The sequence below is a fragment of the Nematocida major genome, assembly GCF_021653875.1.
Source record: "Nematocida major strain JUm2507 chromosome Unknown 2360, whole genome shotgun sequence".
In the NCBI taxonomy this organism is placed as follows: Eukaryota; Fungi; Microsporidia; genus Nematocida; species Nematocida major.
The window spans coordinates 151,889-176,316 of NW_025952951.1; the positions used below are offsets into that span (position 1 = coordinate 151,889).

The 24,428-nt window shown below is 47.2% G+C and overlaps 13 protein-coding genes across 13 annotated transcripts; 8 read left to right on the forward strand and 5 right to left on the reverse strand.

Annotated features, from left to right (window-relative positions):
• Window positions 1-256: 256 nt before the first annotated feature.
• Window positions 257-2,587, forward strand: NEMAJ01_1103 (uncharacterized protein; the record flags this gene model as incomplete). The annotated part of the gene is made up of 1 exon (XM_047914941.1): window positions 257-2,587. The coding sequence occupies one exon, from the start codon at window positions 257-259 to the stop codon at window positions 2,585-2,587; it is 2,331 nt and encodes a 776-aa protein (XP_047770898.1).
• Window positions 2,588-3,298: 711 nt separating this feature from the next.
• Window positions 3,299-5,377, reverse strand: NEMAJ01_1104 (ribonuclease Z; the record flags this gene model as incomplete). The annotated part of the gene is made up of 1 exon (XM_047914942.1): window positions 3,299-5,377. The coding sequence occupies one exon, from the start codon at window positions 5,375-5,377 to the stop codon at window positions 3,299-3,301; it is 2,079 nt and encodes a 692-aa protein (XP_047770899.1).
• A 51-nt stretch (window positions 5,378-5,428) lies between these two features.
• NEMAJ01_1105 (small subunit ribosomal protein S8e) lies at window positions 5,429-5,962 on the forward strand (the record flags this gene model as incomplete). Its single annotated transcript, XM_047914943.1, has 1 exon — window positions 5,429-5,962. The coding sequence occupies one exon, from the start codon at window positions 5,429-5,431 to the stop codon at window positions 5,960-5,962; it is 534 nt and encodes a 177-aa protein (XP_047770900.1).
• A 290-nt stretch (window positions 5,963-6,252) lies between these two features.
• On the reverse strand, window positions 6,253-7,746 carry NEMAJ01_1106 (uncharacterized protein; the record flags this gene model as incomplete). The annotated part of the gene is made up of 1 exon (XM_047914944.1): window positions 6,253-7,746. The coding sequence occupies one exon, from the start codon at window positions 7,744-7,746 to the stop codon at window positions 6,253-6,255; it is 1,494 nt and encodes a 497-aa protein (XP_047770901.1).
• A 703-nt stretch (window positions 7,747-8,449) lies between these two features.
• On the reverse strand, window positions 8,450-9,205 carry NEMAJ01_1107 (pre-60S factor REI1; the record flags this gene model as incomplete). The annotated part of the gene is made up of 1 exon (XM_047914945.1): window positions 8,450-9,205. One exon carries the CDS (start codon window positions 9,203-9,205, stop codon window positions 8,450-8,452), a length of 756 nt encoding a protein of 251 aa, XP_047770902.1.
• Window positions 9,206-9,260: 55 nt separating this feature from the next.
• NEMAJ01_1108 (uncharacterized protein) lies at window positions 9,261-10,127 on the forward strand (the record flags this gene model as incomplete). The annotated part of the gene is made up of 1 exon (XM_047914946.1): window positions 9,261-10,127. The coding sequence occupies one exon, from the start codon at window positions 9,261-9,263 to the stop codon at window positions 10,125-10,127; it is 867 nt and encodes a 288-aa protein (XP_047770903.1).
• Window positions 10,128-10,177: 50 nt separating this feature from the next.
• On the reverse strand, window positions 10,178-10,762 carry NEMAJ01_1109 (uncharacterized protein; the record flags this gene model as incomplete). Its single annotated transcript, XM_047914947.1, has 1 exon — window positions 10,178-10,762. One exon carries the CDS (start codon window positions 10,760-10,762, stop codon window positions 10,178-10,180), a length of 585 nt encoding a protein of 194 aa, XP_047770904.1.
• A 743-nt stretch (window positions 10,763-11,505) lies between these two features.
• On the forward strand, window positions 11,506-13,668 carry NEMAJ01_1110 (cleavage and polyadenylation specificity factor subunit 2; the record flags this gene model as incomplete). The annotated part of the gene is made up of 1 exon (XM_047914948.1): window positions 11,506-13,668. The coding sequence occupies one exon, from the start codon at window positions 11,506-11,508 to the stop codon at window positions 13,666-13,668; it is 2,163 nt and encodes a 720-aa protein (XP_047770905.1).
• A 449-nt stretch (window positions 13,669-14,117) lies between these two features.
• NEMAJ01_1111 (uncharacterized protein) lies at window positions 14,118-15,854 on the forward strand (the record flags this gene model as incomplete). Its single annotated transcript, XM_047914949.1, has 1 exon — window positions 14,118-15,854. The coding sequence occupies one exon, from the start codon at window positions 14,118-14,120 to the stop codon at window positions 15,852-15,854; it is 1,737 nt and encodes a 578-aa protein (XP_047770906.1).
• A 564-nt stretch (window positions 15,855-16,418) lies between these two features.
• On the forward strand, window positions 16,419-17,327 carry NEMAJ01_1112 (uncharacterized protein; the record flags this gene model as incomplete). The annotated part of the gene is made up of 1 exon (XM_047914950.1): window positions 16,419-17,327. The coding sequence occupies one exon, from the start codon at window positions 16,419-16,421 to the stop codon at window positions 17,325-17,327; it is 909 nt and encodes a 302-aa protein (XP_047770907.1).
• Window positions 17,328-17,464: 137 nt separating this feature from the next.
• NEMAJ01_1113 (DnaJ-like protein subfamily A member 5) lies at window positions 17,465-18,802 on the reverse strand (the record flags this gene model as incomplete). The annotated part of the gene is made up of 1 exon (XM_047914951.1): window positions 17,465-18,802. One exon carries the CDS (start codon window positions 18,800-18,802, stop codon window positions 17,465-17,467), a length of 1,338 nt encoding a protein of 445 aa, XP_047770908.1.
• A 234-nt stretch (window positions 18,803-19,036) lies between these two features.
• Window positions 19,037-21,022, forward strand: NEMAJ01_1114 (uncharacterized protein; the record flags this gene model as incomplete). Its single annotated transcript, XM_047914952.1, has 1 exon — window positions 19,037-21,022. One exon carries the CDS (start codon window positions 19,037-19,039, stop codon window positions 21,020-21,022), a length of 1,986 nt encoding a protein of 661 aa, XP_047770909.1.
• Window positions 21,023-21,906: 884 nt separating this feature from the next.
• Window positions 21,907-24,294, forward strand: NEMAJ01_1115 (uncharacterized protein; the record flags this gene model as incomplete). Its single annotated transcript, XM_047914953.1, has 1 exon — window positions 21,907-24,294. The coding sequence occupies one exon, from the start codon at window positions 21,907-21,909 to the stop codon at window positions 24,292-24,294; it is 2,388 nt and encodes a 795-aa protein (XP_047770910.1).
• Window positions 24,295-24,428: the final 134 nt, after the last annotated feature.

The window sequence follows — 24,428 nt, forward strand, 5'->3', positions numbered from 1 at the left end:
AAAAGGCTTTCTCCATAACAGCTCAGAGCCTCTGCACGCGCTGCGAACATGCATGCGAAGGGCCGCTATGCAGGCGCTTATCTTTTATTATCTGTTTTGGGATAGCTGTGCTTGATATTGTGCTCTGGGGTGCTTTTGTCTGATGGCAATTAATTTTAAGTTTTTAATTATTTCGCAAGCATGGGGCATCGCCCAGGCAATTTTAATAGGGAGCTGCTGGGCGCGTGCATTTATGTAAAAAATATTTAATATTTCAATGCTAGCGCAGGGAGCTGATTTTGTGGCGCATGCGAAAGGAAAAAAAGTGCAGGTATACGCGCTGTCTAGTGGAATGGCGGCAGTTTGCACTATAAAAGGAAGCTCTGAAATAAGCGCAATTTCCTGTGATGCGAGCGACGCTTTTCTGCTGGTTGGCACCGCCAGTGGGGCGCTTTATTACTGCAACATGAGCGAAAAAAAGGAGGTCTTGCTGCTTGAAGACGCGGAAGAGATACACAAAATGAGCCTAAAAATCACCTCTATATACATGCTGAACGGCATAGTCTATGTGACGTCCGAGAATGGGGCTGTGCAGATACTATCAATAGAAATTGCGCAGGAAAAGCAGCACACCAGCATGCAAAGCAGCCTTACTGTAGAGGCCGAGGAGAAAGAAGGGTGGATGGAGGAGATTGAGTCGATATGCGAAACCGAGTCGCTGAGCATGAACATTAGCAAGGCCGTGGGCTCAGCGCACGTGTTCAAGCCCCTCCGGGAGATAAAGCACAACACGCCAATCAGCAGCACTGTTGTGTGCGGAGTGAACATATACATACTTGACATGCGAGGGCGGGTGATTGTGTTTCCGTCCAAAGTGGTTTACGACAACATATCGGAGATACACTTTCGAAAGTACTTGTTCTGTGTGGACGGCAACACGGTGTTTGCAGAAGTGGGGCAGGTCTTCACGTCGGTTTACTTTGCAGAGGGCCCAATCAAGGGCATATTCAGCACGCAGGAGGGCGGGTACTTTTTTGTGCTCACAGACAAGGCGGTTGAGGTTATGAAGATAGAGGAAAAGGGAGGGAAACGGGTGCACCGGCACGAGCTGACAAAAGACGTGAGCGAAATAGTGGTGGACTCGCAGCGGTCCTTGATATACGCCATGGTGGGCAGCAAGCCTGCCCGGATGGACATCGGGTATGTGTGGATAGATAAGAAGATGGAGGATCTGAAGATAGAGGGAAGCACCATAAAGGAGGTGCGCCGGGAGGAGTCTGAGACAGAAGAGGGAGACGAGTACTTTGACATTCCTGCTGTAAAGGCGGTTAAAGACATGGCTCTTCCGTCCATAAAGTACTCGAGTGCGAGCACAAAGCCGTCTATGTACACCGGGGCGTTTGAAGACCATGCAGACGACGGCTGCGAAAAGGCAGACTCAGAGATAGAAGAGCTGTTTGCCTCTGAGGACGGCTTTGCAGAGAGGAAGACGGCTGTGGAAATGCAGATGGAGAAGGCGTCTGCGCCACTAGCCAGCAGAAGGCCCTGCGTGAAGAATAAGGTGTGCGGGCCTGTGGAGGTGTGTAACGGGCAGGAGAAGCTGCTTTATTGGTCTGCGGAGTGCAGCATTAATCTAACGAACAAGACGGACTACAGGCAGCTCGAGGTGAAGGTTCGTGCACAGAGCGTGGAGATGTCTATTATAAAGGAGGCTGGAGAGGTGCACTTGGCTGCCGGCTCAAAAAGCCTTTTAGTGGTTTGCGTAGACTCCCTCATAAAGGTTTACCACAGCAAAATCGGTGTGTTTTCAGAAAACTCGCTTGTAAAGACAGTTTCTCTCTCCCGCAAGGTGGAGCGGCTTCTTTGTGGACAGGAATACTTCTGCGTCCTGGCCGAGGACCGGCTGGCAATGAGCTTTTCTGTGTACTCCGCGGGCATTCAGGAAATATACAGCACTTTTGGCACCTTCCGAGGGGTGGCCGCGTGTGGCGAGTATATAGGGATGATTGTAGAGCAAGGCGAGGGCGTGTCGGTGAGGGTGCTTAAGCACAGCGAAGGCCGAGTCAAGAGCGTGAGCTGTGGGTATTTTGGAAGGCAGGCGATAGACTTCTGCAGCATATCGGCAGAAGGCATACTTGTTTTTGAAGCTGCAGGAGAGCTGTATCTTCTGGGCGCCGACAGAATTGTCACGCTGAGCGGGTCGGTGCCAGGAGTGCCCATTTCTGTTGTGGGCGGGAACATTGCATATTTGCTGCAGGGAGAAAACGGGAGCGTGCAGATACACCCAGAGAGCGTCCACTACATCGAGCTGAATAGGGAGTGCTCCCTCGGCTTGAAAACTGGCGTGTATCAGGAGGTGGTGAAAGAAATAGCCGATGCATGCACAGCTGGCCCAGGCCCTGCGGGACAAAGCAGCGGTGGCACGTGCCCACGGGATACAGGCGCTTCTGAAGACGAGAATTTCATGTATCTCAACAGGAAACACAAAAAGCCTGAGAGCGCCCGAGAAAGCAGCGCACATGTGCCAGAAACAGGCAGTTTGGGAGCATCGCCAATGCACACGCCTACAAAAAAGGTAAAGCACACAAATCCATTTGCCAGGACATAGCTAGAATGAGAAAGCACAGAGACTGTGCATGCTGGGTAGATTTGAAATGGTCAATGTGCAAAAATCGCACGCAACAACGCAGCGCGCCCAGCATATTCCGGCCTGCTCGCATCTGTTCGGGCGTGGCAGCCCCCAGCGCCTTGCTCAGATGCTTATCTTGCAGCTTTGGAGCTTTGCATCTATCTATAAATAAACATTTATGAGAATTCGGGTTGTGGTGCTATGACATTCTAAAGCCAAGCGCGTTCTCATGCGCCAAAAAGAAAAGAGACTTCAAGGCTTTTCTTAGAAGGGCCTAGAAAAGCGCGGACCCCTCTGTGCATTCTCCAAGCCAAAGCCCAGCGAATTAGCATCGCCAAAGCTATGGTTCTTGAAATCAATTCTTCATCATGCTTTCTGAAAGACAGCAGCAAACACAAAGAGTTTTACATTTCAGACGAAAAAATGCGGAAGCGGATACAAGAAGGCATGGGAGGCTCCGGCTTACATAAACAGAAGAAGTTATTTCTATAGTTATTATTGGCCAGCTGCGAGAAAATGGAGTTTGCGCCAGGCCGGTTGGCTACTAACTCTCAGAGCTTAAAAATGCACTGCTTGCTTTTATTGTCAGATACACTGCCAGAAACAGCGTCTAGCAGGCAGCGCGCCAAAAAATGTTTAAGTAATGCAGAAAGGCTGCTGGCTCAGCCGGAGTGCTGCTCTCCTGCCACTCTACTCTTCGTTTGCCCACTCCTCCAGCGCCTTGAAAAGCGGCTGCTGCGGGAACTCCAAGCCTGGCGCGTGCACCATGTAGTCCATTGCAAGGAAACCCTCCTCGGGGATCTCGATGGTTTTGTACCTCTGGCTGAAATGGGTGAGATAGAGCTTTTTTGCACGCGCGTCCTTGAACACCTTCACTGCATCTGCGGTTGTTGAGTGGTGGGTGAACTTGGCATTCTCCGCTTCTTCCTCTTCAAACGTGCCTTCGTGGATCATTAGGTTTGCGCCCCACGACAGGTCTGAAAACTTTCTATTCGGAAGCGTGTCCCCTGAGTATGTAACAGAATACGGCGCCGACTCTGAGCGCGCATCAACCCGAACGCTGTAGCTGTCGTGTATGTGCAGCGCATTGCACATGTACACTGTGTACAAAAGCTCCCCAATCTGCAGCCTTTCTTGCTTATTTTCTTGCACATCCACGTTCACAAACTCAATAAAGGGCGCGTCAAGGAAAGTAGAGTGCACCGCAGCAGAATACACTTTGTCCTTGGAGGATAGCCTGTACTGCAGCGGGTTTATGCATGTTTCGCCCCACTCAACTGTTTTTTTAACATAAATGTACACTCTGACGCCGGCTTTTTCCACGAATATGTGCTCGTTCGAGTCCTCTACATGTATGCGGACGCGGATGTCTACGCTGTTCTGCACAAATATGCACGACAGCCCAAAGTAGCGCAGAGCAGGAACCATTTCTTTGTGCCCAAGCAGCACAACTGTTTTGTTCTTTCTTTCCTGGCACCTCTTCAGCACAGAAAATGCGCCCAGAATATGGTCTGCGTGCCGGTGCGACAAAACCATCGCCTTTATGTCGCTGTAGTTGTATGTGTAGTTCGCGCACATTTTGCTCAGCTGCGTGTGGGTGTCCTCCCCGCAGTCCAGAAGAATAGCTCCTCTCTGCGAGCACATCATAATAGAAGACACGTTTCGAATGACCCCAGGCACAGCTGCTGCCGTCCCCAGAAAGACTGTGTATAGCACATCCTCGCATAGAAGGCTGCTTTCCTCTTGGCCCTCCCTGCTGGCTTTGATAAAGCTTACTGAGCCAGACGCGCGTTCGTCTCTTTTCCAGGGCGCATGCACTGTCCTGTCTTCTTTAGAATACTCAATTTCTGAGCGGTCTGTCAGCACTGTCGACCTGTGAAAAAATCGTGTAAATTTTGGAGAGTACACAACAGGCCTTACAATCCCCTTATACTCCGGGCAGACTCTGTCGTAGAAGTCCTTCACCCGGTCGCACTCGGTTTCTGTGCACATCACCACATACACGTTTACATGGTGCGGGGTTCCCTTGGCATACGCACGGGCAGCTGCTTTGGCAGCATTTTCGGCCTTGCTAAGCGCAAAGTGTTCAGCCTTTTTGTCTTTGTATGCTTCGGGGGCAGCCCGTATGATTATGTCCACGCTAGATCTAGCAGGCCCAAGAGCCGCACGTATTTCCTCGGGGTTTACGCACTTGCATAAGAGCGTAATCACCAGTATCTTTGGGTAGCTAGTACATGGCTTTCTCATCTTCTCCAAATAGTGCGTGACCCCGTCTATGCAGACACTCCCTGTCTTGTTTATTTGCATAATGTCTGCCTTGCTCAGTATCCCATGCGCCGCCGCCTTCTGCACATCAAACCCGCCCACCTTGGGGCTTAGTTGGACCTCTGTATACACGGCCTTTGCTGTCTCCTTCGTGCGTATGTGCCAGAAGGCGCCTTGCTGTCCGGCATGCGGCTCAAAAAACTCCAAGTTTCCTATGCTCAGCCCCACAACAGACGCAGCCTTTTGCGCGCTGGCCGTGCATATGCATGTTGCCGTGTGCTGCTGGTCGTGGATTCCGTGCGTTAAAACCGCGGATATTGCAGGAATAACCTCGTAGTTGCTGGTTATGCACATGACAGATAGTTTTTGCCACTTGATTTTGTTCCTGGATGTATATCTCTGCATGCCCTCAAACCCGCCGATCAGAATGTATTCGGCTGTTTTTGCGTTTACTATCCGGACCGCAGACCCGCTTTCTGTTGTGTGTATGCAGACTCTGTACATTTTCGTCTTTTCTATTTTCTATTTTTATTTTCAGTTTTTAGCTCCCCTGCAATGGGTTTAACAAGGAATGGAAAACACAAGAGAAAGAGCACCGGAGGAAAAAGGTCTCTAAGAATAACTAGAAAGAAGCACGCAATTGCCAGGCAATCATCCAACACTAGAGTGGGTACCACAAAGGTAAAACAGCTTAGAGTGAGAGGAGGATCGCACAAAATGAGAGCACTTCGTCTGGCCAGCGGCAGTTTCACGCTCAAGACCCACCGCATTTCCATGAAGTGTGCAATCACCCAGGTCGTGTATCACGCAAGCAACAACGAGTTGGTAAGAACCAACACGCTGACAAAGGGCTGTGTGGTCAAGCTAGACCCAACAGGATACACCCCAGTTATTGAGGAGATCCTTGAGAAGGAGGCAGACATAAAAGATATTGACCCAGTCTTTGTTGAAGAGTTCAAGCAGGGCAACTTGTTCGGAGTAGTCACATCCAGGCCAGGGCAGGCTGGATGCGCAGACGGCCACATTCTGCAGGCCGATGAGCTTGCTTTCTACATGAAGAGATTTAAGAGCAGCAAGCAGAAAAAATAAATAACTGAATCTTCGTACGATGTGTGTGCTTTTGGGCTTTGCTCTGCCTCTATGGGTTCGGGCAGCCTTTGCCTTTTCGTGCGCGGACGTGCTTTGTGGAAGCTGCTATGCTTCGGCAAAGTTGGTGCAAGCTTTGTGCAGGGAAAGGGCGCGGGGAGTTCTCCGCGAAAACAACAAGTAAAACCATCGCGTGCAGTGCTGCCAGAAGAAAGACGCCGCAGCCCTCGGCAGCTTCGAAGAGAAAACGTCGAATTTAGAACTAGTTAGATCTTCACCCTCAAATGTTGAGTTTATTGCAGAGCTTTTTTTCCCATGCTTGAGAACCAAGTCGCAAATGTTGGAAAAAGCACGAAAAATACATACACGGCGACTGCTATGTAACAAAACATCTCCGTATGCTGGTTTTGAAGGAGCTCTTCAGTATGTACTCTCGCCGCAAGAATCGCTGCATATTGTTTTGTATTATATGTCAGATATTTCTTCTGCTCAGGGGATAACTCCAGATAATCTTTCATCAACCCGAGATACTTTGAAATGTTTTCAAACTGCGCACATAGTAACGCCAACTCGGCATCTGCCTTGTAGCGCCCATTGATTCGTTTATTAATAGCCTTTTGTATTTCAGCCCGATTTTCTTTGTTGAACTCTAGAATCGTCTCGTTTACAGGGTCCGGTGTCTGCAGCCTTTTAAAACTCAGCTTGGAAATCTGGGCTTCAACTTTTTCCAGCTTCTTTTCCAGATCATTGCATATGATCTTACACAACTGGATTATGTCCGTCGTGTAGTCAAAAAAGGAATATGCAAGGTTCAGATTGACGGTCCTGCTAAATAAATGCCGTGTATTTTTCAGGAGCCTGCATATTTTTATGCTGCGTGGGGGTTGGCCCAAAGTGTCAAACCGGTCATACAGGCATATTGTGCTGAAGAAAATCTTTCTCTCGCATAATATGTTGCTTAAGCTGCACCGAATGCCTATAATAAGATCTATGTTTTCTGGTGACAGGCTTTGCACCTGCTGTTCTATGCTCTCTCCCCTTAGCAAGGCCGATTCCAAGCCTCCTAGAACCCTTGCAATTTCTCGCAGACTTAAGGGCTCCTGATTTAGCAGACAATAAATGCCATCTATTGAGAAAAAAGATCCGGTTAGAGCACGCCCTGCAGCCTCCTCCTCTAATGCGCGCATGTTGATCACCAAGTCCAACAGCCAAGATGACCGATCCAGCAGAATGTAGAATTCATACAACTCCACATATTTTTGAACAAAATAAACGTATTTCAACGCATTTGCCCGGGATGCGGAGGCTAATTCGTCAAAGTCCTTAACGAAGCAGGCCATACCCTGCTCTATTTGTTTCCCCAAAGTTTTCCCAGGAACTGTTTTGTCCACGCTCAAGGCTGCTTTAATGGCGTCCTTTCTCTCTTGTTTTTTGCTGCTTCCAGAGTCTCCAGCCTCTTCCCCTATCAGGCCGCGCGTAATTGCGCTGCAAAACTGGTGCACATACTCGCATCTGTTCGGGTTTTCTACTATCAAATGCAAAATGTACCCTTTTACCATGATAGTAGCCAATTTTTTCCTAGGCGTATTTTCAGCGTTTTCTTGGTCGCATATCGACATGCTGTTGTTAAGAATGTGCGAGAACACGTTGTATTCCCCGTGTTCTTGTAGAAATGAGCCCATTTCCGTTTGAGCGTGAGCAAACAACTTGTATGCATCCAACAGCTGCTCTACGTCTATTTGTATCTTTATGCATCCAGCTTGGATTTCTATAGGACTTTCTGCCATGATTGTTAATCTGAAAAAATAGTATTTATGCACATTCTTTTGTCTGGACAGCCCGCAATCTAAAATGCACGCTGACAGCGCATCCAAAAAACTTCATTTTTCATGTTTGCTGCAGGCATGGCTCTGCGGCAGATTATTTCCATGCCACAGAGCCATGGGCCGGCTGGTGAGAAAATTCTTTTAGAACCGCTTTATAACGCGCAGGATTTTCACTGTCAAGCCTGAGCGCGCGCTTGAAGTGCACACCGGGGGTTTGTATGCCCTCGGATAGCACTCTTCGGAAGAGTTATTTGCTGGAGAGTCGCCTATGCGAAGGCAACGCCTTGCCATTTTCGGCCCTGCCGGCTTGAAGTAGTACATGAAGCAGGTTCGGAATGGCATGTGCGCATGGTGTTTCTAGGCCCTCTGGGGCCCGCAGACAAAACACGCTTACCGGTGGTTTTATGCAGTCAGCGTGTGTGCATGAAAAGCACCAACAAGGCATTGGAATTGCTTTCTGTGCTTAGTGAATGGAAAACAGAAAAACAAGCACTAGCCCAGCAGGCTATGACAAAGCGCATAATAAATCCAGTCCATTTATATTTACTCAGTGCACAGAAAAGCCCCATTCTGAAGAAATATTTCCTGCGCACAGATACAACCAGACGCCATATACACTCATTCTGATGACTGAAGGGCCGCTTTCTGTCCGAAACAGAAACGGCTATTGCATCCAGTCGTCTCTAAAGTGCTTCTGGCTGTTGTTTTGCATACCTATTTTCAGGCGGTTTCTTTCCTGCCTCTCTGCAAACTGCTTTATCTTTATCTTTTCCTCGGCAGATGCAGGCGGAGCCTCCTTTGCCACGACTTGCGCATATTTCTTATTCATGCTCTGGTAGTATGATATGTCTCTTAGCGTCTGTGCGTAGTATTTGTTGTACTTTTTGTTTCCAGCGATTCTCCCAGAAGGCAAATACAGCTCGCTGCCGTCCTCCGATATGTACCCAACGCCCTTTTCTGGGTAGGTGTAGAAGCTATCGTACTCCTCGGTGTTGATATAGTTCATGTGGTCCATTGACTTCATGTGGCTTCGCGCTTTTGCCACGCAGGAAAACCTTTTGTTGCAGCACGTGCACATGCAGTATCCAATCTTTTCTCTTAGATGTGTAATAAGGCCATTTATGTTCGTTATATACTGTGGAAGAAGGAGCTTAAACCCGTGTGTCTCCAAGTGCTCAACGTAGTTTTCTGCGGTCTCGTTGCAGTATAGGCACTCATTTTCCTTCAAATCGTATATTCCCGTTTCTTCGGTGCTGAGAACCGCCTGCCTCTTTATGTGGGCCTCTTCCTTCTCTTTTACATCAAGCTGCTTCACAGGCGGAAGCCCAATAAGCTTTCTTTTGATATTCTCCTCGTGCAGCAAACTTTGGTAGTGCTCGGTTTTGTTTTCTATTATCTCATTGCACGTTATACATTTCATAGCTCCAATGTGAAAAATTAAATTTGTATAAGACAAAACTTTTGCCATGCGATAAATGCTTAAGAAGCTTAGAAAAATACATTCTTCGGCCCACTCGTCGGTTTACTTGGCAGAAGAAACTGATCCTGGAAAGTATCCAGCTGCAAGTCTGGTTTTAAAGAACGTCAAAAACGCCAACAGTCGAGAGATACATATACTGAAAAGGATTCGGCACATTAACGTTGTTGAGGCGTACGATCAATACGGCACACGCATTGTGATGCCATACTACAGGCACACCTTGAAGGAGGTGTCTCCTGTGGAAAATGTGAAGTATAGAAACTACATAATAAAATGCATAGTGGACGGGCTGACACACATACACAGCCTTGGCATAGTGCACCGAGACATTAAGCCACAGAATATACTGGTGGACGGGCTTCATGTAAAAATCACCGACTTTGGAAGCTCGCGGGAAATAGAAAGCATGGAAAGCGCCCAAGGTATCTGTGGCGCAGACTCCGCAGGCGGCGAGAAAGAGATGACTGGCATAGTTGGGACTCTTAACTACATTCCTCCAGAAATTCTCCTGGGATGCAAAAGGTATGGGCGGGAGGTTGACCTATGGGCAGCAGGATGCACGTTTTGGGAAATTCTGTGTGGGGAGGTTTGCTTTGAAGGAGACTGCGAAATTGCCCAGATAGGAAAAATAGTCACGCGTCTTGGTGTGTCAGAGAGTGACAAAAAAACGCTGGACAAATATCCGTTTAGCGGGCTTGTTCCAATTACACCAAAAAAGAGCCTGTTTGAAAGGATAGGCTGCGCAGAGATGGCTTGCTTGCTTAAAGACCTTCTTCGATATGACGCAGAAGGTCGAACCTTTTCTGGTGCAGCGATGAGAGGCATTGTGAGCGCAGACTACGTCTTTTTAGACTGCGAATAGCTTTTTATTCCATGTAAAGTTTTATTTTGTAGAGTTTGCCTATACTCTATTCAAAGCGCTTGGGGCGTTTTGGTGTTTTTGCTTGGGGGGCTTGTGGAGTTGGTGCTGATAAAAAAGGAGCACACCGTGTAGAACACTATAACGGCGATTGCCATGTACAAAAACACTTCTCCTGTTAGCTTCATGCGCTCTCCGCCTTGCGAGGATTTAATCTTGAAGTGGCCATTCATTTTTCTAATCAGCCAACCAATAAGTGCGCGCTTGAAAGATGCAAAATCAATGACATGCAAAGCCCTGCCGTAGCAGGCCCTCTGCAGTTCGCACACTATGCCATTTTTGCCAGATCCTTGGCGTGCGCTTATGCAACCCCATAGAAAAAAGCACTGGAGAGAGCATGCATGCCGCATGTGTGGTTTATGCGGTGAGAAAGCACAGCTGATGCTTTGGCTTGTTTTCCATGGGCTCTGCACTAAATTTGTATGGCTGTGCATGTATTGAGCCTTTACAGTGTAATTTTCGCAGTCGTGCCGCTTTTGTTTGGAGCCTGGATGATTGCTATTTTTGTTTTTGCACGCGATGCTGTCTGAGTGCAAGCCAACGCCAACCGCGGTGCTTGAAGCGCTTAGGCTTGGCATGGATTTAAGCTCTTGAAATAAATACTGAAAGACTCATTTCTTCCTATTGATTGGCGCATAGTTTTAGTTAGAACTTTGCATGGGTAGTTTGTTTTTATATGCTTTATACTAACAGTTTTTAGCTAGAACATGCGCGCATCGCATGCCAGTGTCTGCAGAATGGGCAGCCGGGCGGGCGTTCTGTTAGTTGTGCATACGGGATGTTTTTTGCATTTGCTTTTTGTGCTATTTTTTAGAAGAGCTTGGAAAAGCGTACTTTATTTTCAATTTTGCATTTGCTTTTTATTTCTGACATAGCTGCAGTTTATTCAAACTCGCCTGTGGAAAACACAGCCCAGAATGGGAAAAGGCTTGTTGCAAAGGTGCAAGACATGGGCGCCCTGCAAAACACATGCTCGGTTCCTTTGGACAGTTAACAGGTTCAGTGTGATTTGCAGTTCAGACACAGAAAAGTGTGTGCTCTCCTGAAACCACTTCGCGCCCTGCAAAGACGCAGGCAGAAAACGCTCCAGAACTCGGGCCCGGCAGCAGAAGATCCAATGCCGGCTTGCATTAGACCTTGACTGCGCTGAGATATTTGTAGAATGCGTTTTAAGTCTGGCGCACAAACTCTTGTGCATAAGAGGCACGGGTGAATAAATTGGCTTTCTAGCAGGCGCTTTTGCGGCACACGGCCTTAGGCGCCTTTGGCATTTAACACAGGGCAGGATATAAGAGCTATTTTTATAAAAAAATAAAGAGGGATGGAAGACGGAATTACAGTGGTGCATGTGCCACGCAAGAAGAAGTTGGATTCCTGCTGTGCTGTGGTGGAAATAGACAATTTGCGGGTTCTTGTGAACTTTGGAACCGAGTATGATTTGTCCCTGGATGTCTATGAAGACTTGGAGTTTCTCAAGGAGGTTACGCATATTATTGTGTGTTCAAGCGAGATTTCATCCCTTGGCGGGCTGATCCATTTGAAGTCCCTAGGTGTGTGCGCTCCCATATACGGAACAGTGCCCATCAAGATCCTTGGAAGAATAGAGATGCTGGAGAGGGTGAAGGTCCTGGAAAAGTTCCACGGCGTGTCCTTGGGCGAAAGCAGGAAAGACGAGGTTTTTGACAGAATCATACCGCTGAAGTACACACAGACGGTTGAGCTGTCCGAAAATGTAACGGTGGGCCCGCTGAACAGCGGAAGTTCGGTTGGAGGGGCTGTGTGGAAGATTCGGAAGGGGGAGCAAGAGTGGATTGTCTGCGACCGAGTGAACCATAGAAGAGAGGCGCATCTGGACGGAATAGACGTCTTTAACATAAGCAAGCCGTCTGGCGTGTTCATTAACAGCACGCCTGTTCTCAAGGAGCAGACCACAAGAAAGGCCCGGGACAAGGCTCTAGTCCAGCACGTTTTAAACACGATAAACCGAAACGGAAAAGTGTTTATCCCTACAGGATACTCCCAGCTTTTGGAAATTGCCATGACGCTGCACAACTACAAGGAGACACAGGACATTCCCATGGCGCTTTTTTCTTTCTATGGGAGAAAGTACTTTGACATGGTCAAAACTATTCTGGAGTGGACAGGCAGTGCAATTCTGCACACCTTCAACCAAGAGAAGGAGAACCCGTTCAACCTCCTGAACATAAGGTTCTACGACGAGTGTGCAAACAGCTCTGCAGCAGAGCGGATTATATTTGTAATAGACATGCACGGAGATTCGGGCTTTTCGCCTGTGCTTCTTCCCGGAATTGCCAAAGACAGCCGAAACCTGATACTTAATGTTCGAGGCACGCTTCAGTACACAAAAAGAGTGAGCACAGACCCGACAGAGAAAGAAACTGATGCATCGCAGAAGGAAAGCAGCCACTCGTCCGATGAAAAGGCCGAGGATGCATGCACAATGCAGCTGTGCCCAATAAAGTACACCCGCCTGTCCAACACAGAAGTGGAGACGGAGTACAAGCGGTCAAAGAAAAGGCACGACGAGCAAGAGGCCCAGAAGAAAATAGACAGCCTGGTGAAGCAGAAGATCGAAGACTCGTCTGAGGAAGAGGAGGACCGGAGCCAGATATTCTGCCGCTTTTGGCACGAGCTGCAGGATGAAATAGAAACAAAAGAGGCAGTGATGAGCTATCTGGACTTCGATGTAAAGTGTGCTGGCGGAGAGCTGCTGTTTCCCAACCCGTCGAGAAGAAAGCAGACGGACGAGTACGGAGAGCCTCTACAAATGCAGAAGGAAAAGGAAGAAGAAAAAGAAATTGAGGTAGTTCTTGAGCCAGATGTTGTCCAGAAAAAGGTGTACAGGATATCGGTAGGCAAGCCGCAAAATATAAAAATACGCGCGTCTGTGCAGGCTCTTATGTTTTCCAGCGAAAGCGACATTTTCAACCTGAAGGTTGTTCTCGCAGGAATGGAGGCGGAAAAGATAGTGGTGTACGGGGAAGATCCTATGTACAGAAAAGTGCTTCAGGAGTACTTTTTGTATAGCCGGGCGTCTGCAGACGTGATGGAGCTGGTGAACAGGCAGGCGATGGCAGGAGTGCGGCACGCGGTGCCGCTGAAGATGCGGAATGACGTTCTTTCAAAGATAAAAATGCAGAAGCTGGGAAGCAGCCTTATTGGATATATATCTGGGAGGATAGAGAAGTCGGAAAAAACAGCTGTGCTGGAAATAAAGGAGGACGAGGAGGGCGACACGACAGAAGACATCTGCATAGGAACCGCCCGAATAAGCGAGCTTCGGCAGATATTTATAGATGCCAAAATAAAGGCGGACGTGATTGGGGAGAAGCTGGTTGTCAGCGAAGGGATCACCATACAGTTTGATGGGCACCGCCTTATGGTTGAAGGCGATGTTTCTAAAGAGCTGTACGCTGTGAAAAAGCTTCTGTCTGAAAGCGTGGCGTACTTGCATGCGAGATGATGCAGCGCAGGGAATGCGTGGGCACAGGGATGAAGGCATAGCACTTCGGGTGCTTTGCCCTGCTCTGCCCGCAGCAAGCTTTTGCGCAGGAATGGCATCGCATGCAAGTATGCCACGCCTGTACAGTGTACCAATAAAATTGCACAGTTGCTTAAGACTATTTGAGTTATTCGCAAATGTCCGTGCCCAGAAACCCGGATTCACACTGCAATATTCGGCATTTTATTCTGCTTGTCAATGCTTGGGAGATGCAGCCTGTGAAAAACACGCATGCGCGCGCAAAGAGGCAGGCGGTTCCTGGCGCATGTTCTTGCATGCACATGCCTGGGGTTGCGTTGAAGGCGAGCTAGCTTCGCATGTTCTGCGAGGTATAAGCCAAAAAACAATTTTAATCAGTTTAAAATGCAAGAAAGATAAGCTGCTGACTTTCATGCAAAAACTATTAAAAAATGAGGACAGAACGGCTGCTTAGTATTTGGATATTTTCTCTGCTCGGCTTGGCCTTTAACAGGGCAAGCAACCCTTCAGTGGAAGACGACCCGAAATATACGAAGCTAATGGGGCGGGTTGCTAAGTTTTACTCCGTCACGAAACTCCAGCCGAACTCTCTCTTTGCAGAGGAGAGGAACCATATGGACTTCTACGCAAATATATACAAGAATATCAAACCGAAAAGGCTTAAATCGAAGATAAACGAGCTTTTGGTTATTGGAAAGACCATGCTGTGCGAAATAGAGTATTTGTATCTGGACTGTCTAGCATACTTGAGGATTATAAAGGCGCATGCGCCGATCATCAACGATATTTTCCAGGCCAAGGAATATGCAATAGCTAGCAGCGTCCAAACCGACCTGAAGGCCTACAACAAAATCATGGATAGGATGGAAGAAACACTGAACGTTTTTCAGGATAGAGCCAGCATTGTTAGCCTAAAGTCATTGTTGAACGACTACATAATGATATACAGGGCGACCGCATCTGGAGCGAACAAGGACATACAGTGTGATCTGATCATGCACATTCTTGACCTTCTGAAAACAACAAACAACATGATGGTGAACATGGGCGAGGTGAACATACACCTTTACAGTGCAATTGTGAACATAACGCGGTTTTTAAACAAAATCCCGCAGAATGGCAACTGCTTCATAGGAAACCCAAAATACTGCATGAACCACTCTTGCTGGATATGCCGCCTGCACAACAGAGCCTTCTACGACATTCCAACCGTAGCTTTCTATATTGAGCAGTTTCCAAACTCCAACACACACCAGCACTTAACACGAGAGCTAAAGTCGGTGATGTACATAGAGCATATCCAAGAAGTTCTGGCAATTTTGTGCATCGAGGGCATGAAAAGAAAAATAGGGCCCCCCGTACAAAAATACATGCAGGCTTCTGTCGATATGTACCCAGGCGAGAAAATGTACATCTATTTTCTCCATCAAGACTTCTACAAGGCAGAAACCAACAAAATTCTGGAAAACGCCATTTCAGATTCCAGCGTCTCAAAAAATGCCACCAAGTCCATGGAAAGCTCTGGCACTGATGTTCCAGCAGAGAGCACGGCTTTGGCTTTTCTGAAAGACTGTCGCCGCTGCATAGGAAACTACAGGGTTTTTCCCGCAGACCAATTGGCTAAGAAGTATGCCAGCCTGCCGCTTTCTAGGCTGCATGACATCGCTATTGAAAACTGCATTTTTGAAAAAATAACCTACAAGCTGTGTGGTCGGATAAAGTCCCTGTTTAAAATGGGAACTGTCCCCATATACTATGAGGAAAGCATGCTCCTGCAGGAAGAAGTCAAGGGCACCATTAAAAGGGCAGCAGAAATCCTGAAACACTCATATGCCATCCTGGACGAGTCTACCAAAAGAGAGCTGTGCTTGGCCTTTAACCAAACCTGCGTTTACACTTCATCCATAAACTATATTTTCGATATTTGCCTTAGCATTCTCACAAACTACATGAAGATAATGAAATTCAATAACGGCGCATGCGGCGACCCAGAAAATCAGTTACTCTCATTTGGCGAAAAAGAAAAAGACCGCTTCACTTTTATGGTAAACAGCATGATAATTCAGTTTTTGGCTTTGGAAGATACTGTGCAAAAAGAGTACCCAAAATTGTTGGCCATTGTTGACAAGGTAGATCTGCAGACAAGCTCAAACCTCCAAAAAAGGTGACTGTTCTCCCAGACCATGCATTCGGGGCTTCGCAGGAGAGCCCATTCTTGCGGTGGACTAAGTCTCCACGCTTTATCCAACAATGAAATAGCGGGCAATTGACTTCATAACTGCAGCACGGCGGCCTTACCAAAAAAGCGCAGGCAAAAAGAACAAGTGCAGAACATGCTTATATTTAAGACCCACCGAATAGCGGAACAATCTTTAAAGAGCTTTCAGTTTAATAATAAATTGCTACTAGAATTGGCACAGGCCCGGACAATGTAAAACAGCAGGAATTTGCAACAGTTGTGTTTCTGAAAGAAATCTGGCATTTTCCGCAGGACATGCCAGCATTCAAGGGTATGGGCCACTCCGGCATGCAAAAACAGCGCAGCAATCCTTTGCGCATGATTTTGGCAGATGCCTGCTGTTTTACATTGTCCGGGCCTACAGATGCTTGATGCAGAGCCAGCAAGCATGCAAAGCAACCCGAATTCAGTGAAACTTCCGAGCATGCACCGTCTGCGGGCTTTCTAGCATGCGAGCATGCATAGCGCAAAACTTCGAACATTTTTATTTTTAATGGAGTGGAGAAGCATCGCATACGCTTTCTATGCGCAGACAAACTGCATAAACGACTTGGAGTTTTTGCAAATTGTGTGCGACGAGTTTTCCTGGCATTTGTATGCGGAGGAGAGTAAAAAAGGCACAAACTACATGATAAGCGGAAAGACGTTTGTGATAGACATCTTCTACGAAAGAGAGGAAGAAGACGCGCAAACCGAGGATGCTGAAGACACACACAGTGTGGGGAGCAGCGTGATCCAGATCGGCAAGGAGCGGATGGAGAGCGTGTACAGGAACATAAAAAGCGTAAGTCTGTCTTTAATCGAAGAGGAGTGGTCTGGGTACTTTAAGCTGTGCACATTCTCTATCATGCACCATCTGAAAAACAAGGACTACTACAACGCATACAAAGTGCTTAGCAGCCTTGTAAAGTACGACACCGAGGACGAGGCAGCGGGCTTTGGCTCAATTGTGCAGAGGCTGAAGAGCATAGCCGAAGCAGATGCTGTAAAGGTAGGATACTCTTTTGTGCGGGACATGCCAGTTGCGTACTATAGCATAGAAAGCACGGGCGTGCTGTGCAAGGAGGTAGGCCTTTTTTCATATGTGCAGCCGGACCACACGCGCAGGCTATACAACATAAGCCGGGAGGAGGAGATTCCGAAAAGCACCCTTTGCATAGACGTGATAATAGAAATGCTGATATATAACATAGAAGTGTGCATAGAAAGCAGCATATCCATGGAAGGAAAGATAGACGGCGTGCTGTGCAGAATAGAGGTTCGCGAAGACGGATTTATTCTAGTAAACGGGAACATAGACACGTACAGAACGCTTCTTCTAAAGAGGACAGACTCGATGTACCATGTGATCCGGGAGACCGGAATAGAAATAGAGCAGCAGGCCAGAGGCATGCACGCATAGAGTGTGTCTGCAGGCTTTAAGCAGAGAAGCCATCCGCTCCAATACACGGGCCAGCTACACCTCTTTGCCATGCACCCGGCCGCCTGTATGTTTGCTGTATAGTAAGCTGTTTAATACGAATATTTTTATAGTGTGAATTAAATTATTGTTGAATTGTGTCCTGTTTCTTTGAGATGCAGAATCAGCTCGTTTCTGTTGGAAAAGACGCTTTTGCACTTGGCACATGACGTAGTGAACATGGTTCCCGCTCTTAAGTCAGGCTCCCTGTTTAAGGCCCGGGGCTTTCGCAGCGCTTTTTGAGGGGGCTCCTTCTTTCCGTGTTTTTTGGCAGCTGTGTGTTTTTCTTGCTTCCCAGGCGCGGCCTCTACTTCTTTGGCAGGAGCTGTTCTGGGGGGCTCGTTATTTCTTTCTACTGCATGCTCAGGCACACTTTCTATCTCACTGGGCAGAGGGGCTTTCTTCTCAGGAGCTGAGCTCTCGCTGGGGAGCTCTTCTAGGGCGCATTGCTCTACCTGGCGAATCAGGCTTTGGAGCTCCTCGGGAGACATCTCTTCTATCTTTTCTCTGTGCTTTTTGGACTTTGAATGGTTTCCCAGCTGGTTTAGGCTTTTAAACACTTTGTTGCACGGCTTGCATATGAAAACGTTTTCGTCTTTCTCCTTTTCCTTCCGCTTCTCGTCCTTTTTCTTCTGCTTCTCCTCCTCGTGCTTTTTGTACTCTGCCTCCATTGCCTTCTTTTCCTCTTCTGTCAGGCTGTGGCTGTCCGTTATTATAACGCCGTTTTTGCTCACTTTGGGCTTTACAATGTTCAAGTCTATCTTTTTGGGGACAACCTTCATCCGCTGATCTTTCTTTTGCAGAACCTTCGCGAGCTCTTTGATCTTCGACGAATACTCAGCCCGCTTCGCGTCTAGAACCTTTTTTAGGTCCTGCTCAACCTCTCGTTTTAGGGCTCTGGGGTAGTTTTCGTAGTTTCTGTCAATGTCTTCGCACATGAGGTTAAAATGCCGCAAAGACGAAAACATCGCATAGAACTCGTAGAAAGACTTTGGGTTTCCCTTTGAGTATCCAAAAGTGGGCGCTTTGAAAAGCCCCCCTCGTGTGATGTTTTCGATCCGGATTATTTCTGCAAACAGGTTGTTAATGGTGGAGTAGTTGCTCTCTTCTACTTTGTTTAGCGCCTTTGCTCTCGCCAAAAAGTCGTCTATGTCCAGCTCTGGCTCCTGCTTTCGCGGGCTCACCTTTTTGGCTGCCGCAGGAGGGCGCAAAAGAAACTCGTACGCCTCCTTTATTTCTATGAAAGCGTCGTCGGAGTACGCCTCGCCGCGGGATCGGGCTGCGTCCGGATGGTACTGCATGGCCATCCTCCTATATGCCTTTTTTATTTCGTCTTCTGTAGCTGTTTCAGATACGCCTAGCACCTCGTGCGGCTGTCTTTTTGGGTTTCTTGCAAGAGAGGAAGCTCCTTGTCCCATGAAAATATTCGCACATAAACAGAAATAAATAGAAAGCAGTAGAGCAGTGAAGCGGCCTGCAAATGCAGAGTGCAGACCGCATGCAGGGAAATGGGCTTGGCTGCGCATCTGAGCCAGATCTTTGCATAGGGCCATGCCTACATGTGCAGGCCGGGCTCTTTTCTATGTGTGGGCAGCATTTCAGCTTGGCAGTTACTTTTGCATCCGATTTTAGCAATACATTTTTTTATTCTAATGAAAGCACACAGCAGAATAGCAGGTCTTTTTGTTGGGCTTTTGGCTGTGTCAGCACACCCGACTGTCGTAGATCAGGATGAGCTTAAGCAGTGCATGGAAGATCTTTCCATTTACTTCACTGAAGAGTTATCTGCTCCGCGCGCAGAAGCCTTTTGCGCGGAAAGCACCTTACAGCCCGGAGAAAAATTGCCAATGCCCGCACCAAAGAAAAAGGGCAATCCCAGCATAAAAAAAGCGCAGGATGGCTTGCAGGCGCTGAAAAAGAGTCTGAAAGATGCCCGCACGGGCTTGGGCAATGTCCTAAAGGCTTACCAATCCTATATAGAAGCGCCAGAAAACGAAGCTCCATACATAATATCTAGCAAGGACAACGAGCACAGCGCCATCCAAGAAGACTACTACAACAAGAGCTTCCAGAATGCGATTGTGGAAAACATGGTAAATGAACTAGTGATCGAAAGGCAGATAAATATTATAAAAGGATTGGAGTGCGAAGAGCCTATGAAAATTCTTTCCAAACTAAAGAACAGGCAGCACACCCTTGAGGGCGGAAAGCTGGGTTTTGACACTGCTGATTATGCAATGCAAATGTACAACGAAGTCATTGTGATCCCGGCTACATGCATAAAAACAATAACAAAAGCAATTGCCTCGCCTTTTTTCAAAATCACCACAGCGAATACCGCGATCAAGACTTTTTCCTTCATTATCGATTCTGTTTTTAGAAAGCTGGACTACTCAAAAATCAGAATAGCAAAAAACCCGTACAATGACCTGGTGTGCGAGGCTGTGAACAAACTTAGCCTGTTTGTAGCACAGGAGGAGGAGCTTTTGAGCGGATGGGCCCAAGTAAAGGACGCAGAGCTGCTGATCAGAAACTTTAAAGCTGTCAAAAAGGCCACTGACGTTCTAAAGAAAGTGTGTCTGGACTACAGGATCGACATATTCGACAAGTACAACATCACAAAAAGAGAAGGCGAGGAGATCTTTCTCAGTGTGGGGAAATCCAACTCCGTGCCAATAGATGATGGATCAAACTCTCAAGGAAACCACATTGTCAACTGCCTGAAAAAAACTCACGAAGTCGATCTTGTTCGCCTGTTTTTAGCGCTAACGAACTACAAGAAATGCCTGGATGCGTGTATTTCCAAAATTGAGAGCGCAGCCACGGGCCCAAAGGGCGAGCAAGAAAGGCTGGAGGTGCTTAATGAAATAAAGCTGAAGGCCAAGTACCGGCACTGCATGCTTTTTCAGTCGCTGCAGAGAAATGCAGATGAGGAATTGGAGTCTGGCGCATTGCATGCGGAGACCATAAAGAAAATTGTTGAAAAAATCGGAAGGATTGGAAAAATAGACAAGAAAACCACATATGTAGGCTTCTTGTCCCACAGCACAATAACCAGCAAAATACACAAAATAGTCACGGCAGCGCACGCGCACTCTGGCTTGCTGCGGTATTACCCAGTGGACAAGATTCTGCTGGCTGAAATGAGAAGCAAATCAATGAAAAACTGGGTCGAAGAAGTACAGGCGCACATGGATAAGAAGAAGAACATAGAAAGTATCACGGAAATTTATTCTGGGGCCATGTGCAAAGAGCGCTTGAAGGGAATTGATGTAATGCCTATGCTCCAGGTGGCCTCCAACATTAAAAGCCAGCTGAACAATTTGCTTGCCAAAAAAAGCAATATAGCTATAAGCCCGGCCCCCAAACGGTATATAGATGACGCAGTCAAAACTCTAGACAAAATATGCGGCTTGCTAAAAAAACATGCTGAAAATGAGGATTTGAACTACCAGACTATAAGAAAAATCATAGTGGACATATTCCCCATATACAAAAGAATAATCAGCATGCTGTGCATTGAAAAATTTGACTTGCGAAACACCCTTCTGCTAAAGGAGCTATACTATCTGAAAAAGCTAGAAGGGCTGCAGACCGTTTCTCTTGAGCACAAAATACTAAACACCGTGTTTGAGTAGGCCTGGCGCCTTTGTGGCACATTCAAAGCTAAAACATGCAGATGGGCATGCACCACTGCAGAATCTATGAATGGCAGTCTGCGGACTTCCCTTATTATTAAAAGAGCCCGAATAACCCGAAAATGCTAAAAGCCCAGGGCACAGCACATGCCATGCCTTGCAATGCGCTTTGCAGCTTCTAAAGATGCATGCATGCATCTAGTGCGGCTTCTTTCTCTGGGGCGCCAAAAGAAAAGCTGCATATACGCAGGGCTTATGCTGGATTGTTTTCGCAGGCTAGACATGCTAGTGCCGCCGGCCTATTTGTCTTCGCGCATTTTGCGCTTTTCAATTAGGAATTCGGGCTTGGCATTGACAGACGCCAAATGCAGAAAGGCCATATAAATAAAAATGCATAGAGAAAATCAAAATACTTGCTCGGGCTGCTGCTGACAGCACACGCCAACGCACATGTATTGACTTGGCGGCGCCTTTCTTGCGCGCGGCCAAACACCTTTCTCGCGCTGTTTTATATGCACAGAAAGCGCAGGCCCCTTTTTCCGCCTTGGGCCTCTTGCGGTCGCGAGGCACCCATATTCTCCCCTTTGAAAAAGACTTTCAACATGCCTGAAAAAGTCACTATGCATGCATCATGTGCTGAAAAGCGCCCAATTTGCATGCATGCTTCTTGCAAAAGAATGCCTGCAGCTGTCCTGTCTGGCGACATGCTCCTTAATTCCTGGTTCGCCAATTAGGTGTTTGGAATAGGGGTTTTAATGCACAGAGTGCTCCTGGCTTCCCCTGTTTTGTTCTTCTATTTGTTCCTGCTTTTAATTCAGGCCACTTTGTGGAATAATCAGAGAAAAGCAGATATATAAAAAGAAAAATGCTTTTTATCTCTGTAAATGGAGGGCGAACGAGGAGTCTCAAAAAAAAGAAAAATACTGTTTGTCTTTGCAGGGATAGGAGGAATAGCTTTGTTGTGCGGGGCTTTTCTTTTTAAAGGATACAGCAAGAAAAAAGGCCAACAGGCGCCAACGTCCAATATGCTTCCAATACTAGACAGCTCGATTTTTGAATCGTTTAAAACAAAAATGGACGGTGAAATTTCAGATTCCTTGAAGTACACTAAGCCAAGCATAGCAGATATGAAGAAAGAAATCAAAAGAGTACACGATGCGCTTCAGTCTAAGAACATGTGGGAGTTTATTGTTTCTCTCCGAAAAGGAGCCAGAGCCAAGATGGAGCTTCTTACCGAGATTTATAACAACCCCAAGGACTACAAGTATTTCAGAAACACAGACACGCTGTATCGCGAGACAATTAGGCAAATGATGGCGTTCATTGAGAGGCAGTGGCCGGAGGTGTGTTATTCGGACAAGCCAGAAAAATTCACCCTGGGGTACAGCCACATAAACTATCCTATATCGGCAGCGGACATTTTTTTGAAGCAGCCTCAATACGAAAGGCTTTTGGACGACACAGAGAAACTCAACATAAAAATTCAAGGCCGCTCCCAGGAGCACAATTTTCTTTGCACGGCCGTAGAAATGCTCATGAGCATTCCAGAGGTGTTCTTGGACCTCATCCGAATAGACGATGAGTTTTTATTCGTTCTAAGAAAAAACTGGATTAAGCGCTTGGGAAATTTCAAGCTTTCTATCTTCCTAGACCACTGCCTAAAAAGAAACCACATAAAGCCAGAGGTAAAGATTCAGAAGGACGAAAATTTCCTTGTCTACATGGTGGAGAGCATGGCAAGGCTAGCAAAGTACCATATTGAGCTCAAGGCCGATGGAAGCGACACGGCTGCGCTTTTAAGCGAAATGGAGAAAACTGTGGAGGAGCTGCACGAAAGCCTAGTCAAGTTTATAGAAATACACTACCTAGGCCCGCTGAGCACTACCATTGTCTATAAAACGCTTTTCAGCGTTTTGACAGTTTTCTACGAGGCATGCCCATACGTGTACAAGGAAAAGGAAATAGAGGGGAAGAAGGTGGTGCTGCCCAGAAGATTCTTAAAGAGCGTGTTTTCTATAGATGGACTGGAAAACACCCTGGAATACATTGGTGAGCCCGAGTGCAGCTTGATAACTAACGACCAGATGACGCTGAATGCATCCAACAAGGATTTCCAACTTGTATATTATGTCGACAACCAAGACCAGATGCAGAAACCCGTTCTAATTCCTATGTATGGATATTCTATAGAAGCCTCCGAAATAGCAAAGTATATTTCTGCACTCTATAGAAAGCTCCCCGAGAAAATACATCTTCTTGGATACAGCCCCACCTCTTGCAAATGGACATATAGAGACCCTCACTCAGTGATGTTTACAGGAACAAACAGCTCCAACATTGGAGAGATTCTTGTCTTCTACTACATCGCGGAGAGCCATCCAAAGGATGAAGAGCAGATCAAGAAGGAGGCAAAAATGACTCCAGAAGAGAAAAAGAAGATGGAGGAGGAGAAAAAGAAGAAAATCGAGGCTACGGGCATAGAGGAGCCAGAGCACCTGGATCTTCAGTTCACAGAGCTTTCGCAGGAAGGATCTGAAACCAGCCGCCCTGGAATGGTGAACTTCCCTCTATTTTTGAACAAGCTGTTTGTCTCTATGCTAGACTCTGCCAAATATGAGTTTAATCCTAGGTATGCACAGGACTCTGTGTACACACTAAAGCGGTTCGGCGATGTTAATAACATCGCCCCATGCTTGTTTGTGTGCAACTCCGAGAGCTCTTTTGCATACAGCAATCTCTGCTTTGACCCCACTGCAAACAGCCCCGAGAATGGGGGCCGGTTTATGCTGATCTCTAATGTGATAAAAACCCAAATGGCTGGAACGCGCGCAAATCCACAATACGCCACGATGATAACGTACTACACGCCGGACTTTGAAGTGGGGCAGTACTACAACCTCTATCCAGAGAACTTGAAGGCCATCGGCCTCAGCATCTCCAACCTATTTGATCCGTTGAGCAAAAAGGCGGGCACCGAATTCTTTAAAGACTATGCAATAAAGTCCGCGATAGTTTCCTCCCCAAGTGGCGCCCGCGGGGCCTGCTTGATTTCAAACTCCGCCAGCGACCCTTCATCTCGCAACGTCAAGGTCCTTTGTACAGACGAGCAAGCGGCCAGCGAGCTGGAGACTAAACTGAGCCAGGACGTGCTGACAGAGGAAGTAAATACTTGGGAGCTAGAGCTTGCTATTCTCCACCCAGTAAGGAGCACGGTGCCAGGCTTTTTGGGACTACGAAAATACGCAGTGAAAGAAATGTGTCTAGACGAGTGAACACTTTGCAGCAATAAAGAAGGGGTAATTATGTTCTTTTGTGTTCGCAGGCTGCACCCGCATGCTACGCCAGCGCAGCCTGCTGTTCTTTTTCCGCCTGCTCTGGGGCCGCTTGCAGTGTGTTCGGCCAAGTG